Genomic DNA, 13,853 nt, shown 5'->3' on the forward strand with positions numbered 1-13,853 from the left:
CCGCACGCATCACTACCAATGGGGCGCAGCAGGAAATAGATACCGGCGGGAAGAGCGAGGGCGCAACGCGCATTTTGCGCAACTTGCGCAGGGGCGGGTCGCTTTTTGTCCAACACATTTAATTGCCTGCCGGAAGAATAACGGTCTGTTAAGCCCCACGAATATCCCTCTTGTTAGGTTGGAATTGAGTTTCAAAATAAACAGGCTTCCACTTTTTGAACAACTATATGGTGGGGGGGGGGGTTGCCTACTTAAAGTAAGGCTGTCACACGTCCGGATCGCCCCGGACATTACGGGGGGGGGGATTGACCGGGGGGGTGGGGATCTCTAAAAAGCGCATCTTTGTCCTGGATCTTTGACAAATCGCGGGGTTTTTAAAGTGCTTTGGTAAGAAAAAGCTCGACGGTTTTGGGGGCGTCCTGGTTTTTACTTTTTTGAAATATGGCAAACCTACTTGAATGAAACATTTGGAGTGGGGGGGGGACCAGGTAAGCCCCGCCTCACATCCTCGATCACGTGGCACGGTGCACGCACACTATTTGAATGGCAATGTCCATCAACTCTTAGGGGCCGAGGGGATTTCGGACCCACTTCAATAAAATATTTAAGGGGCTTAGGCCCCCCACCCCAGTTTATAGGCATTGCCATTCAAATGGTGTGCATGCACCATGCCACGTGATCGATGTCTTATTTTATTCAAGTTGGCACCCCTGCCATCAATTGGGGGGGGGCTCAGATATTTTGTTGGAGGGCCAAATTTTTGGTGGGGGGCACAGAACCTTAGTTAAGTATTTTTATTGATCTATAAAGGGGGCAGCTGCTCTCCCCTTGGCTACGCCCTTAGCTCCTATGAATTCCTCTGTGAAAAACGGGGTCCTTGTCCTCCCCCCCCCCCGCTCCATTCATGGCGGTAGCCGCTTCTCCCCTCCTCATTCGCTGACCCGCCCGCCTTCCCCTTTCGGAAAATTCGAACCCACCAATCAGGGGCCGGTGAAGGGGCGGGGCAGGGCGCCTCCTTCTCCCTCCGCCAAGCCCCGCCCCTGCCCTATAAAAGGCCCCGCCCCAACCCGTCCCGCAGTTCGGACGAAGTTTTGGCTCACCGGCGGCTCCCTCAACGGGTCGACTAGTGAGGAAGACTCGGTTCCTCCTTCTCCCGCTTCGTTGCTTTTTTGCTTCCTTGCAGTCGAGGAAACATGGTAAGTAGCGAGGAGGAGGAGGAGGAGGCGGCTTGGAGACAAAGGTTTCCCCGGGGTTCGTGCCTGGGGACCAGGAAAGCGAGGCTGGGTGGGGGGCAGCGGTGCCAACTTGGCCCCACAAGCGTGGGTGCCCATGCGACGTGCATGGCCCTGGCACCCAGAGGAGTGGGTGCTCTCCACGGGGAATTTTGTGGGTGCTCGGGCATCCAGGGCCATGGGGTGTGGGGCGAGGGAGCTGCGCCCTGTGGGTGTCGGTAGCCAGCTCGGGGCTCCCGGGACGCGGGTGTCGAGGAGCGGATGGGGGCCAAAAGGCGCTGGCGAGGCAGCGATGCCTTCTTCTCCCTCGTTGTCCCTGGAGGAGCTCCATCCCGGTGGGGAGCGCCACCCCCCGGCTGCCGGGAAGAGCGTTTCCGCGTGTAGGAAATCGCGCCGCGGAGACACGTGTCCGCTTGGCTGCGTGTGCGCACATCCGGAGGAGCGTTGCCCGAGTCGTTTCCGCGCAATGGGTTGGGGGAGCGAAGGGAGCGATTGGCCTGAAGCTTGCGCGCACGCGGTGGGACGCCCAGCTTCCTTGGTGTAGGAAAATCCCCTAAATGGCCTTACTCGTCTCTTTAACCTTTAACGCGCCATTTAGAAGCATAAGTTGCCTCATTTGCCCGGGTTCTGATAATTTTTTTTGCGGGGGGGGGTGCGGTTGGGATTCAATTGCATCTCTACGGGGCTTGTTAAGATCAGTGCAGGAAGCGGGTTCTGGGGTGCGTTGCTTAGTCCAGTCGCTACCAAACTAGGCGATGAGAATATCTGAATAGTCTGTGCGCCTCGATTTACCCTTTCTGGGAAATGGGCCTATGGAACACAAGGTCATTTGCCAAAAATCCTCCGGAAGCGTGCTTCCGGAACCTTAAGCAGCAGGATGTGGCCGCTTAAGCCCCGCATGGCAGCCTCTTCCACACCCATGTGCGTAGCGGGGGGGGGGGTAGGTGAGGGCAGCTGCCCGCCCCCCAGATCAAGTAAAACAATAGAAATACTTAAGTGACGAATCACGTAGGTTTTGTCCCCCTGACAAAAGGCCTGCTTCCCCCGCCCCACAAAATTCCTGGTTACGCCCATGTCCAGAACTTTTTTTCTTGCTTCCTTAACTACGTGTTGAGTCACTTCTTCCAAGCAGAGTTGGAAAGCCGAGAGTCCAAGGCGAGCAGCCCGCCAGAGAGAACGCGCGGGAAGAGCCTTGTTGAATAACCAGCTTGTTGCGTCATTTCCCCGGGCGGTTGAACGCAGAACCTTGTGCGCTTCATTTGCCTGTTGGCAAAACAAGGAAACGCTGCAAACCAATCCTGCCCCCCACCCCTCATGCAAGAAAAAATAAACACACACTCTTGTCCCCAAATGCCCATTGCAAATCAGCCAGGCTAAGCGGCTTAGGTTGCGCTTAAGAGGCATCCTTAGGCAAGGTAATCCTTTTTGGGGTTGGGTCCCATCTTGAAAGCAAAAGTGACCAAGTTTGAACTTGCCAGCTGCAAAGCTTGGCTCTGGCAAATAGCTACTGCATAGACGGGGCATTATGTGGCATTGCATAATGTCCAGCTACCAGCAGGCAGGGCAAAATGGCTTAAAAGTTGCTGGAAAGCAAGGCTTGTTCAGCCAAAGTGAGTTAGGAGGGACAGATCTTCAAAAGGCATAACAGCTTCATTTTGTGGCTCAGTTGAAATACAAAGATGCAGTTCCAGCATCAGTTGTTTTTATATTAAGAGCTTACTCAAAACCGAGCTGTTGAGTAGACTCTTAATTTTTTGTGTTAAATCTGAGTAACTGGAGCCTGGAAACAAAACTGGATTTTTTTCAAATCTGAATAACTGGAGGAAATTAAGGGTGTATCCTTACACCAGATATCATGAAAAAGATACCTCCGCCTGTTGGCAGTGGAGTCTGATCCCCAGGGCAAATGGTGCATTGCCCCCCCAGCCCCAAGTCTCCCACCTTGCAGTTGATCCAAGGAGTGGCACTGCCTCTCACCTGCCTACTATCCATGTTGCCTTTGTAGAACACTTATGGGGAACAGAAACAAAACTAGAATCATCTTGCTCTGGTTTGCTTTTGTTTGCCTCCCTGTCTTGCACGCTGCCTGTTGGTAAACCTGGAGCCCTGTGCAAAATCATTCTCTGTGCCCCACAACTTGTCGGAGAGACACGTTAACCCCCTTTGGAACCCTGATCCTAGTGTTGTGGGTTCCAGAAACTGAGGCTGGCTAATAATGCAAACCAAATCGGCTCCTTGCTCTCCCCCTTGTGGGAAGGATAATGGGGCTCAGTTGCCTAGCACTCAATTGCCTGTGTTGGCGAGGCCTTGGGCCTCTTCTGCCTAGCTCTTCGCTGGCAGCAACTAGCTAAAACAAGCCAAATCCTGTTGGGAGTTCAAAAGAGCTGGCTCTGAAACATCAACTCATTAGCATCTGGATGAGCTATCCGAAGAAGCAAGCATGAGCAGGCTAGGAACCTTGTCTCTCTTAAACTCCAGCACTCCTATAATCTCCAGGCCTTAGTTCTTTTGACCAATGGAACAACTTTGAGCACAGTGCCTGTAGTCATGGGTGTTTGGGGTGGGGGCAGTTGCTCCCCCCCATTAGGACCCATAATCCCCTGATTCTCCTATCAAAAAGCAAGTTATATTTGCTAGGGCTGCTTTGTCCTGGATAGTTCAGAAATTTCAGTCGTTTTCAAAAAAAACAACACTCAACAACTTTCAGGGTGTGCTGGTTTTTACTCTTGAAATATGGCAACTCTGTATTTGCTGCGTTTGTGTAACCTAAAGCATGAGGCAAAATGTGATACTATACAGATTTTATAGTCCTGGGGGATACATTGTGCTGCTGCAGCAGACACAATGACTCAACAGGCACCGGGTTGTTTGAGTCACACCCAAAGCCTGCAGTGCCGATTAGGAATGAGTAACAGTGTCTTGCATACAATTGGTGCTTCAGGGTTGAGTTAGTGTTGTCGTGTAGGGAATCGGTTGGTCCTATTGCACACCCTTGGCCAAGCTCATCTGGCTAGTCCGAGGTAGGACCTCTTTCCTACCCAGGGGACAAGACTACTACCTCACACTTCAGTCTGTCTCTCCTGCTCGTTTATCTCACTGTCTGCATGTTCAAGTAGGTTTATGAAGCTTAAGAAGGGACAATATTGTTGCGGTTCTATATAACGCTTCAGGCTTCCAAATACTGGGAGTTCACTTGTGGAAAATACAGTGGTACCTTGGGTTAAATACGATTCAGGTTACAGACTCCACTAACCCAGAAATAGTGCCTCGGGTTAAGAACTTTGCTTCAGGATGAGAACACAAATCGTGCTCCGGCGGCACGGCAACAGCGGGAGGCCCCATTAGCTAAAGTGGTGCTTCAGGTTAAGAACAGTTTCAGGTTTCAAGAATGGACCTCCAGAACGAATTAAGTACTTAACCCGATGTACCACTGTACAAATAAACTGCAATGACTACTGTCCCTGTTGTTGTTGTTGTTGTTGTTGTTGTTTTGTTATTCCCCACCCATCTGCTAGGTTTTCCCAGCCACTGTGGGCAGCTTCCAGCACATATGAAAACATAATGAAATGTCAACCATTAAAAACTTCCCTAAACAGGACTGCCTTCAGATGTCTTCTAAAAGTCAGATAGTTGTTTGTTTGACATTTGATGGGAGGGTGTTCCACAGGGCGGGCACCACCACCAAGAAGGCCCTCTGCCTGGTTCCCTGTAACCTCACTTCTCGCATGGAGGGAACTGCCAGAAGGCCCTTGGTGCTGGACCTCATTGTCCGGGCTGAACGATGGGGGTGCAGACGCTGTTTCAGGTATACTGGGCCAAAGCCTTTAGGGCTTTAAAAGTCACCAACACTTTGAACTGGGAGCCAGTGAAGATCCTTCAGGGCCTGTGTTTTTAGGGGTGAGAGACTCAGGGCACTCAGGAACCCCCAAAAAAGCTCAACAACTGTGGGCAATGGGAGTAGATCGCAGTCTCTAGAGAATTGGATATGCCTGTACTAGGTGCCATCTATATAACATTTTCATAGAATTTTCTCTTAAACCATAACATACTGTAAATTTTATATCCGTATTCCATAATTATTCCCGTGCTTCCATTTCTACATTATGACAAATACCTATTGCCCAGTTTATGTTTTGTCTCTCATTCCAACATCTTGTACATTTTAGACATCACAAAGGCCTGCCCTTTCTAAAGGAAAAATGAGGTATCCCATTCTGTAGGTGCTGACGTCTCGTTTAAGAGTTCCCTTCTCTTCAGATAGGATGATGGGGGAGAATTAGTTTTCACCAACAGTTTCTGGGTAAAAGCTGTTGGCTTCCAAAGCTGTCACAAGCCACTTTCTCCTTATCAATCATCAAAAAATGGATTAAAGTCACAACAGACTGGCATGTGGACAACTTTAAATGACTCCCCAGTATTATCAGCTTAGCTTTAAGAAAGTGAGTGAATTTTCCACATGTCTTATTTCCTAGGCAATGGATTTTGTTTGCATTCCGGTTTCTGGGTCTTTGGCATACGGTGTTCTAAAAATCTGTGGTTAAAGCACAATTTCTAGAAACACACTTTGAATTCTGCAAGTTTGAGGCCACAGAAGTGGGGCAGGATGGGGGATGGCTTATTCTGAGCGGTCCCATGGCAGCTCTGCCTTGGAGATGATGATATTGCATTGTGGGCAATTCATTAGCTGCTTACTTCCTAGTAGATTAGGAAAAGTTAAAGGACCCCTGGATGGTTAAGTCCAGTCAAAGGTGACTATGGGGTTCCAGAGCTCATCTCGCTTTCAGGCCGGGAGAGCCAGCTATTGTCCACAGACAGCTTTCTGCGTCATGTGGCAGCATGACCAAACCACTTCTGGAGCAACAGGACACCAGAGCGCATGGAAATGCTGTTTACCTCCCCGCTACAGCGGTACCTATTTATCTACTTGCACTGGTGTTCTTTCAAACTGCTAGGTTGGCAGGAGGTGGGACCGAGTAACAAGAGATCGCCCCGTCACCGGGATTTGAACCCCTAACTTCTGATCGGCAAGCCCAAGCGGCTCAGTGGTTTAGACTGCGGCACCACTACCGACTAGTACGTCTTAGTCAGTGTGTGCATGCACAAACTGCTCTAGATATATCACTTCATTCCTTTCTGCAGTTCTGAAGGCAGGCTCTAAACTCACACTTAAGACGCAGCGGTAAGAATGGGGGATTTAAAAATAACATTGGACAGGGGAGTTCCAGGTCTCTGGGGTGTGTGTCTGCATTGAAGAAGGATGTATGCATTCATTTTAACTGCTTCTCTTTGCAGCGTGAGTGCATCTCCATCCATGTTGGCCAAGCCGGAGTCCAGATTGGCAATGCCTGCTGGGAGCTCTACTGTCTGGAGCATGGCATCCAGCCTGATGGGCAGATGCCCAGTGACAAGACCATTGGGGGAGGAGACGACTCCTTCAACACTTTCTTCAGTGAGACGGGAGCTGGAAAGCATGTGCCCAGGGCTGTCTTTGTGGACTTGGAACCAACTGTGATTGGTGAGCAAACAAGGCACTTCTAATAGCTTTCTAGCTATGTTTTGTGTCTACAGGAGGGATGCCAGAGGTCTTGATGCTTCCACTTGCTTCTCTCCACAGATGAGGTGCGCACTGGCACCTACCGCCAGCTCTTCCACCCCGAGCAGCTCATCACTGGCAAGGAGGATGCTGCCAACAATTACGCCAGGGGCCACTACACCATTGGCAAGGAGATCATTGACCTGGTCCTTGACAGGATACGGAAGCTGGTGAGTTGACGTCTGCAGTCTGCGAGACTGGGGGAAGGGGCTTCTAAACACAACAGGAAAGATGTTTCACAAAAACACCCGTTATAAATGGGGGAAGGACATTTCTTTAATATGTTCCTTCTTGTTTCCTCTGTTCCGGCTGTGAGCATGGTTGTAGCAAGAAAAAGCACTGCCCGTGTTAACAGGGAAAGGCCAGCTTTTCATAAATAGACAAAACCCTTTAAAAAAAGGATAAATGTGGACCCTCCAAAATTGAGAATTGAACACTGAGTGTGCTTGGAGTCCATAGAATTCTATGTGCTAGGAGGAGAAAATATAAAACCAAAGGGGAGAGGGGAATGGAATGGCAAAGGGGGGGGGATCCTGACACCCCTCCCACTCCTCCCACTGCAACATTTTGTTGCAGGTTTTGCTTTATGTCCAAGCTGTGTTAAACTTTTGAGCAGGTCCTCCCTGCCTGTACTGTTTGTGCAAGTCTGCCGTTTTCCTTCACCCTCTTAAAGGCAAGAATAAATTGCATACTCAGTTGTACACTGCTGCTAATTAATACTTCACATGCACTGTATCCTGCTTTCCCCCAAAGAGCTTAGGATAGCAGAGGTAGTAGTGTGATCATGCAATAATTTGTGCAGTCATTTTGATCTGTCTTCCATAGCCAAAGGCTGGGGCAGGAGTAGCATAGGCATAAATTTAGCAGGACCAGTTGGTCTAAGAAGGGGCATTTAATGGTTGAGTTGTCCTCCATATAAGGTCTAGCCCTTGAATTTAACAGGCCATAGTTGTCTGGAAGCTACAGGGACATAGTATTAAGCGAGGCTCAGTGTTTCTTCCCCCCTCTCCTTCATCCCATGCTGCACTGCCTAGGAGCCTTCTGCGGAAAGGTGGTCTTCACAGGATCTTCTAAAGACAAAGGAAAGGATGCTTGAGATAGACTTAAAAAACCCCAACTCCAAATCTGAATGTGCAGTGCTTCTCCTCCCCTGCCTGCCCTCATACAGCCTCAGAAGGCAAATTCTTTGATCTTGGCAGGCAAGAGAGGAATGTCACTCTACAGCTGCCAAAATTGGGCTTGCAGGAAAAACCTGGAGTGGATTTTTGTGAGAGGAAGCCCTTGGTCTCTAGTCCTAGACTGCATTTGGGAATGCTTTTCCCCATCGCTACATGCACAATATTCCAAGCAAAGGTGCGCATCTTATTTTGGGGGGTGGGGTGGGGGTGGCCACACAAATTGGAGTCTTTTCTTTTTTGCGGCTTAATCTCAAGTTTTTGGTTCTTTTTGCCTGTATGAAGCTGTGCTTCTGTTTTCTCTGCTTCTCCTGGAGCTTGGTGGCAGCTCTTCAATGAGCCTTTGTTCCGTTTCACTTGCAGGTGGGATCTCCCACACACCGACTCCATGAATAGCAAAGGAATAATATCCAAAATAGTACTAAGTAACCCCTAGCTCAAGCAGAACACTTTCACAATGAGACTTCCCTCCCCTTTTCACCCCAGAAACTGTTCCGGGGGTTCCTCAAGCCACCTGGATCGTATTTTGGGGTGCGCGTGGGGGGAAGGGGCGAGTTCCATTGTGCAAGCCAAAGTTTTTCAGCTCGCATAATTATTTACTTGGATGCCACCCAAAGAAAGGATTGCTTGGTTAGAAAAGCAGAAATAGAGCTTTGTGTAAAGTGGAAGAGTTCTCTCTATAGCTCTAGTCATGGGAAAATAAAATTCCTAGGCTGAGAATGTGCTCACAGGAACCTTGTTATTTAAATTCTAATCTTTCAGCCTATGGAAATAAAACAAGCACAGAGAGTTGTGGGGGTGGGGAATTGTACAGTTTAAGGAAGCCAGGAGTGGCATTGTTGAGTTTCTGAAGATAAAAGCTCTTGGGCTTATCTGTATGGGAGACTGTTAGCTCTGCTCTTTATCTTTAGCAAGAGTTGAAGAGGTAGGATTGTACAGGCTGTAGTTTCTCATAAATATTTGGAGGGGAAACTGCTCTGCGTATGCTGATAGGCACCCTGTTCCTTTAAGGCTAAAGAACAATAACTGAGTAAAAATGCATGCAGTCAAGCTGTTAATCTGCTTGTCGTATTGAGGTGAGGGGCTGGTAACATGCTTTTATAGGCAATCATAAGCATAGTTGCCCTTTCCCAGGAAGTTGGAGATTGCTGAGACTCATTGATCTCTAGCTCTAAAATGGGGCTTCATGATTTAATAATAATAATAATTTTTATTTATACCCTGCCCTCTCCAGCCATTGCCGGGCTCAGGGGGGCTAACAAGCTATAATAAAAACAAGTTGAACAAATACAACTTAAAAACAAAATTAAAATACAACATTAAAATATTAAAATGCAGCCTCACCACAGGAGGAAAGGAAAAGAAAAAAAGGGGGGGGGAGGGAATCAAATTGGCTCCAAGCCAAAGGCCAGGAAGAACAACTCTGTCTTACAGGCCCTGCAGAAAGAAATCAGATCCTGCAGGGCCCTGGTCTCATGAGGCAGAGCGTTCCACCAGGCCGGAGCCAGTGTTGAAAAGGCCCTGGCTCTGGTTGAAGCTAATTTAACTTCCTTAGGGCCCAGGACTTCTAGGGTGTTGCTATTTATGGACCTTGAGGCTCTCCGTGGGGCGGTCCCATAGGTACGAGGGTCCTGGTGCCTTATATAAACCGCAGCTTGAAGAATTATTATCATTCACATGCTTCATGGCTTACCTCGTGGCTTCAGTGGTCTTCTCCTGTAAAATGAGCATTGTTCAGAGGGAGACTTTGATTAATACCATTCCTTACTTCAGTGTTTCCCAACCTTGTGCCTCCAGCTGTTTTTGAACTACAACTCCCATCATCCCTGACTAGCAAGACCACTGGCAAGGGATGATGGGAATTGTAGTCTGAAAACAGCTGGAGGCACAAGGTTGGGAAACACTGCCTTACTTCATGGGTAAGGAAGCTTTGGCCTTCTGGAAATGGTTAAGCAAAAATGTCCCTGTCATCCCAGACCATGAGCTATTTTAATTTGAGTCCAGCAATGTATGTAAGCCATGGGTTCCCATCCATGCCTTATGCAGATGGACCCAATGGGGTGCAAAAGATAATTTGTTTCAGCCCCTGTGTCCCAATTTTGGATGTTGCTCAGGTTGGTAACTCCCAAGTTGAACAAAAGAGAGGAAGGAGATTGATCATACAAGGTCTGTCTGTCCTTGATGTGTGGCCGTGGTGCAGTGCTCAGGCAACAACTCACGGGCAGTTATGTTGAAGGGTAAGCCTTGTGGGTGGGAAGGAGATAATCTTAAAGAATAGTCTCCTTGTGTTGTGATCCTAAATTATTGAATTAGTGTTAGGATCAAATAAGCAAAGGTCCATGGGGCACTACACTGAGATTATCTTCTGCTACAACAGAGTTACCGTAGCTAGCATTGTGACCTCCGGACGTTGTTAGACTACAATCCCCATCATTGCTTACCACCTCACAAGGCGGTGAGTGCCAAGACTGCTTGGGTTGATGGGAGATAGACCCCACAGCCTTTGGAGGACACTAGGTTGGCTACCGGGGGAATATGCCATCTTCAAGGAAATTGGATTTTGCTCTCTCCACACCCCCAGTAGCAGAGGAGGCGGTGTGATCATGCAATGATTTCTGCGGTCAGATTGATCTGTCCTCCAAAGCTAAGAGCTGGGGCAGGAGTAGCATAGGCATTAATTTACCAGGACCAGTTGGTCTAAGAAGGGGAGCTTAATGGTTGAGATGTTCTCAGTATAAGATCTAGCCCTTGAATTACAGACCATAGTTGTCTGGAAGCTACAGGGACATAGTATTAACTGAGGCTCAGTGTCTCTGTCCCCCTCTCCTTTATCCCATTCAGAAGTCTCTGCTGCACTGCCTAGGAGCCTTCTGCAGAGACTGCCTTCTGCTGTATGATCTTGTGAAAAGCAGACTCTTACTCTCTCCAACCCGCCAGTAGCCTCCATATTAAGTGACTAAGCAGGCTTTTCAGCAAGACCTTGTCAGGACTTGTGAGAATCTTTTAAAACCTCTCTCTTTCCAACAGGCCGACCAATGCACAGGTCTCCAGGGCTTCCTGGTCTTCCACAGCTTTGGTGGGGGCACCGGCTCTGGGTTCACCTCCTTGCTGATGGAGCGCCTGTCCGTTGACTACGGCAAGAAGTCCAAGCTAGAGTTCTCCATCTACCCAGCTCCCCAAGTCTCCACAGCTGTCGTCGAGCCCTACAACTCCATCCTGACCACCCACACCACCCTGGAGCACTCCGACTGCGCCTTCATGGTAGACAATGAGGCCATCTATGACATTTGCCGCAGGAACCTGGACATTGAGCGTCCCACTTACACCAATCTCAACCGCCTTATCAGCCAGATTGTGTCCTCCATCACGGCCTCCCTGCGATTTGACGGTGCCCTGAATGTAGACCTGACAGAATTCCAGACCAATCTGGTGCCCTATCCCCGAATCCACTTCCCCCTGGCCACCTACGCCCCGGTCATCTCAGCTGAGAAAGCTTACCATGAACAGCTGACGGTAGCAGAGATCACCAATGCTTGCTTTGAGCCGGCCAACCAATTGGTGAAATGTGACCCTCGTCATGGTAAATACATGGCCTGCTGCCTGTTGTACCGTGGGGACGTCGTCCCCAAAGACGTCAATGCTGCTATTGCCACCATCAAGACCAAACGTAGCATCCAGTTTGTGGACTGGTGCCCCACCGGTTTCAAGGTTGGTATCAACTACCAGCCCCCCACGGTGGTCCCCGGGGGCGACCTGGCCAAAGTGCAGCGTGCCGTCTGCATGCTGAGCAACACCACAGCCATTGCTGAGGCCTGGGCTCGCCTGGACCACAAGTTTGACCTGATGTATGCCAAGCGTGCCTTTGTCCACTGGTACGTTGGGGAAGGGATGGAGGAAGGCGAGTTCTCGGAGGCCCGGGAGGACATGGCTGCCCTAGAGAAGGATTACGAGGAGGTTGGGGCAGACAGTGCCGATGGGGATGACGAGGGCGAAGAATACTGATTTCTGTTTGTATCCATTTGTTTTCTACTTCTCGCTCCTGTCTCCTTCTGGATGCCTTCTGCTGCCCATTGTGTTAGACTCATTAAACAAAATGTTTAGCTGAAAGCAGTCTTGTTCCTTTCTTTATAGAACAAACCCTGCCCTGTCCTTCTGAGTTGTTCAGCACTGGAAGCCATGTGCCTGCAACCCTGTTGCTGAGGAACATGAGCAAGAAAGGGCTATTATGCCCCTGTCCCTGTTTGTGGGCTTCCCGTCAGTGTCTGGCTGGCTACAATGGGAACAGGCAGGCACATTTGGAATTCAAAGTCCCATGGGTGTCGGTCAACAACTGGGTGTGCTGGTGGTGGAGAGGGCGTAACACAAGATGGCTGCCTTGGCAGTATGGCTTAACAAAATAGCTGCCACATCTAGAAGAGCAGAAAATGGGGTGCATGCCTGCACCACTTTATATGCCCCTGTCACCCAGAGAACAAGGATGGCATCCTATATCAGTCCCTGCCAGACTCCGTCCCAGAGACAAGTTACTTGCACTTCTCTTGTTGTTATTTGTTGAATTTATATAACACCCTATACCTGGAAGTCTCAGGGCAGTTCACATAAAAAGATCACAGTATATAAAATAAAAATAAAAGCAATAGCCCAATAATAAAGGTAAAGGGACCCCTGACCATTAGGTCCAGTTGCGGACGACTCTGGGGTTGCAGCGCTCATCTCGCTTTACTGGCCGAGGGAGCCGGCATACAGCTTCTGGGTCATGTGGCCAGAATGACTAAGCCGCTTCTGGCAAACCAGAGCAGTGTGCGGAAACACTGTTTACCTTCCCACCAGAGCGGTACCTATTTATACACTTGCACTTTGACGTGCTTTCGAACTGCTAGGTTGGCAGCAGCAGGGACCAAGCAACGGGAGCTCACCCCATTGCCCTTTTGATCAGCAAGCCCTAGGCTCTGTGGTTTAACCCACAGTGCCACTTGCGTCCCATTTGTTCCTTAGTGCCATACAATTGCACTAATCAGATTCATTCTGTTTGTTAGGTTACTTTATACCTAGCCCAGTCAATAATCAAGTTGCATTTTATGCTAGCTCCAGCTTCTAGGGGGCAGCCCCACATAGGGTGTATTGCAGAAATCCAATATACAGTGGTGCCCCGCAAGACGAATGCCTCGCAAGACGAAAAACCCGCTAGACGAAAGGGTTTTCTGTTTTTCGAGGCGCTTCGCAAGACGAATTTCCCTATGGGCTTGCTTCGCAAGACGAAAACGTCTTGCGAGTTTTTCCCCTCCCCCCCCCCTTTTTCTAAGCTGCTAATAGCCGCTAAGCCGCTAATAGGGATGCTTCACAAGATGAAAAAACTGCAAGATGAAGAGACTCGCGGAACGAATTATTTTCGTCTTGCAAGGCACCACTGTAGAGGCTACAATAGTCGACAATCTATCTCAGTCCATGAATGGCTGTATTGCTGTCTTGCCAGTCAGACCTGGGAACACGACTTCCTCTTATATAAAGGTTTTATGAACCATATTCTACAGAATTTGTATAGAGTTTGGGAGAAAACAAAAAATCTGGAAAGGAAAACACCATTATGGCTATCTGCTATTAAGGCTATTACAATTAAGAGAGTTAATATGGATAGTGGGCAACTTACAGGGAATTGCTATATTTTACAGAGGGGGAACCTAAACTGAAATCAATGGAAAGTGTAAGAAGCCATTTCATAGACTGGCTACAATATCATCAGTTACATGAAATGTTTAAAATATTTTTTATTTTATTTTTTTTGGACCAAAGCTCACAATTTGAAAAAGAACTTCTGCAAAAGAAACTTTTATCTAAAATGTACAATCTGTTCTT

General features: G+C 48.7%; 2 protein-coding genes and 1 long non-coding RNA gene across 4 annotated transcripts in view; 2 read left to right on the forward strand and 1 right to left on the reverse strand.

Annotated features, from left to right (window-relative positions):
* The first annotated feature begins 1,062 nt into the window (after positions 1-1,062).
* On the forward strand, positions 1,063-12,107 carry LOC309334976 (tubulin alpha-1C chain-like). 2 transcript variants are annotated; one of them, XM_081849814.1, is made up of 4 exons: positions 1,063-1,196; positions 6,525-6,747; positions 6,847-6,995; positions 11,028-12,107. In XM_081849814.1, exons 1-4 carry the CDS (start codon positions 1,194-1,196, stop codon positions 12,000-12,002), a joined length of 1,350 nt encoding a protein of 449 aa, XP_081705940.1. In that variant the 5' UTR covers positions 1,063-1,193; the 3' UTR covers positions 12,003-12,107. The 2 variants fall into 2 exon arrangements, with proteins under 2 accessions (XP_081705940.1, XP_081705941.1); XM_081849815.1 differs by having other exon boundaries at positions 1,085-1,200.
* LOC309334973 (tubulin alpha-1A chain) overlaps positions 1,074-13,853 on the forward strand; it is a 94,873-nt gene continuing 82,093 nt past the window's right edge. The window contains exon 1 of the mRNA XM_081849811.1: positions 1,074-1,196. Within this exon, the coding sequence (XP_081705937.1) occupies positions 1,194-1,196 (3 nt within the window). The 5' untranslated portion in view covers positions 1,074-1,193. The remainder of the gene's footprint in view (positions 1,197-13,853) is intronic.
* LOC309335132 lies at positions 1,880-3,446 on the reverse strand. Its single transcript, XR_014153379.1, has 2 exons — positions 3,331-3,446; positions 1,880-3,298 (listed from the first exon to the last, which is right to left on the reverse strand). It is a non-coding gene; the product is annotated as an uncharacterized lncRNA (long non-coding RNA).

The sequence above is a fragment of the Podarcis erhardii genome (genome assembly GCF_964252035.2).
Source record: "Podarcis erhardii genome assembly, chromosome: 2".
NCBI classification, from domain to species: domain Eukaryota; kingdom Metazoa; phylum Chordata; class Lepidosauria; order Squamata; family Lacertidae; genus Podarcis; species Podarcis erhardii.

Excerpts from the sequence above, each read along its gene's own strand:
- LOC309334976 (XM_081849814.1), top strand. Across the intron at positions 6,748-6,846 it reads CTTGGAACCAACTGTGATTG|ATGAGGTGCGCACTGGCACC; the intron begins GTGAGCAAACAA and ends TTCTCTCCACAG. Across the intron at positions 6,996-11,027 it reads TTGACAGGATACGGAAGCTG|GCCGACCAATGCACAGGTCT; the intron begins GTGAGTTGACGT and ends TCTTTCCAACAG.